The 2001-nt window shown below is 29.6% G+C and overlaps 1 protein-coding gene across 1 annotated transcript; it reads right to left on the bottom strand.

Moving 5' to 3' along the window:
* Positions 1-98: 98 nt before the first annotated feature.
* Positions 99-640, bottom strand: LOC112603410 (death-associated inhibitor of apoptosis 1-like). Its single transcript, XM_025351949.1, has one exon. It carries the CDS (start codon positions 501-503, stop codon positions 99-101), a length of 405 nt encoding a protein of 134 aa, XP_025207734.1. The 5' UTR covers positions 504-640.
* Between the last annotated feature and the right edge of the window lie 1361 nt (positions 641-2001).

Below are 2001 nucleotides of genomic sequence, written 5' to 3'. Positions count from 1 at the left end.
CACTAGACTATACGTTCACGAAATATTAAGATAAATATTAACACATTTAAATTATTTCTTATAAAAACAGAAAAAAAATATATTAATAGAAAAAAATATTAAATTACAGTATCATATGTCTTAAATTCATAATCACATTGACATACATCGTTAATCTTTCCGTACTTATTTATTATATTTTCAACAAACTGATTTCCTTTTGATAATAATACGTATATACACTTTGGATTCCATCTTGTGTGTTCAATCCATGGAATATCATCTTTTCCCCAATTATGTAAGATGAGTCTACAGCAAAAACATTCGACAATATCTTTTTTCCCTGAATATTTAAAACCGCTTTCAGCTAATGAGTATTTATCTTGAGATGAAGTTAACGGGAATAAGTTGAATGTTTTCAATCTTGAAGAAAATGTTGTATATTCTGGGTATTTAGGATATGCATTATTTCGTACTAAAGAAACTAGTGAACAAAAATTGTTGCTAAAATTTTGAAAATTCATTTTTTGTAAAAATAAAGAACTTTTTAATAAGCAATAGGTCTTGATCGAATGATGGTTTAACACTAACTAAACTGAACTAGATTAGATTATTAATTTTAAAGTTTGAAAAAACTTTAAATTTAAAATTGTAGTGTGACCAATAAACTGTTTTTGTGTTAAACGAAAAAAAATTGAGCACAAGATTAAAATTACAGTGTAACCAATAAAAATAAACTTATTTTGTGTTACACGGAGACGAAAATGAGCTCAAGGGGGATATTCCCGCTTAAACTTTTAAAATCTCCCTGCCCAAAAGTGCTGTGAACATACAAATACATACTACTCTGTACAATTGCCAAAGTCTTCTGGTTTGGTGTTTTGATTTGATTAATTATAAAATGTTTAGGGGAAGTTGATTAGGAATGTAATTTATTACCGTATTTTTTTTTCTGAGCATTCTTCGGCCGCTTGACTTGATTTCACGTAAATGTGTTACTGCAGTGTTTGCACTGTTAGTATTTAATATATTTTTAGAGATACTTAGATTTCTTGTGATGTGTTGCTTGGATTTTTGCCAATCTGCTTTACCGGTGATGAGTTTGCGGGTAGGAGTTGAGAATGATAAGGACGCATCTAATGTAATTTTTACAGATAAATGGTCCGAGTCGAGTTTGAAAAGTGGTCCTTGGTGAATGAAAAAACGGATTGATTTTAGTATAATTATATCTAAAATATCAGTATTTCTACTTTGATCATATGGATAGTATGTGGGTGTGTCTGGAGCTGACAGTATCGCAGGATTGCTTGCAAGGATTTATAAAGTTTACGTCCATTAGCGTTTATGGATTTGCAATTTCAAATTGTATGCTTACAATTTAGGTCAACTATTAAAATAATTTTTTGATAGCTATTTAATATTTTTTTAAAGTCGTTTATATACATTTGAAAGCTAGGTGATTGAGAAGCACTAATTATTGTTGTAATTGATTGGTTTATTGTAATAGATATTGCGACTACTTCGAGAGTTTGTATAGCAGGTAGATATGTTTGTTGATGTTTTATTTTGGATTTGATTATTATAGCAACACCACCAGAAGGTCGAACCGCTAGCCTATCTTTGCGATAGGTAGTATAACCATTGAATTTAATTTTATCGCTAGAAATTAGATGCGTTTCACTCACGCATGCAATATCAACATTATGTGCCGATAAGAACGCTGCAAATGTGTTTCGGTTTTCCTTGATTCCATTTGCATTCCAATTTATGATAACTAGTTTAAGATTATTTATACTATTAGACGACATTTATATTATTTAATAGAGCAGGTAGATTTTCGATGACTTTTTTAATAATTTGTGAGACTAGTGTGCTGATTAAGGGCATAAGTGACTTAATAAGTTTGTTGGTGATATTTGAGTTATTTAATTCTACATCTTGTTGAAGATTGCTTTTTTTATTTTTAGTTTTGTCAGCATAGGTTGGAGTATTGTTTCTGTTGGGATTTGTTTGGTTTAAAAC

Source organism: Melanaphis sacchari, unplaced genomic scaffold (assembly GCF_002803265.2).
Source record: "Melanaphis sacchari strain LSU unplaced genomic scaffold, SCAv2.0 Contig1081_pilon_pilon, whole genome shotgun sequence".
NCBI lineage: Eukaryota > Metazoa > Arthropoda > Insecta > Hemiptera > Aphididae > Melanaphis > Melanaphis sacchari.
Note: the sequence above shows the minus strand (reverse complement) of the source record. Positions and strands in the feature narration are given on the sequence as shown.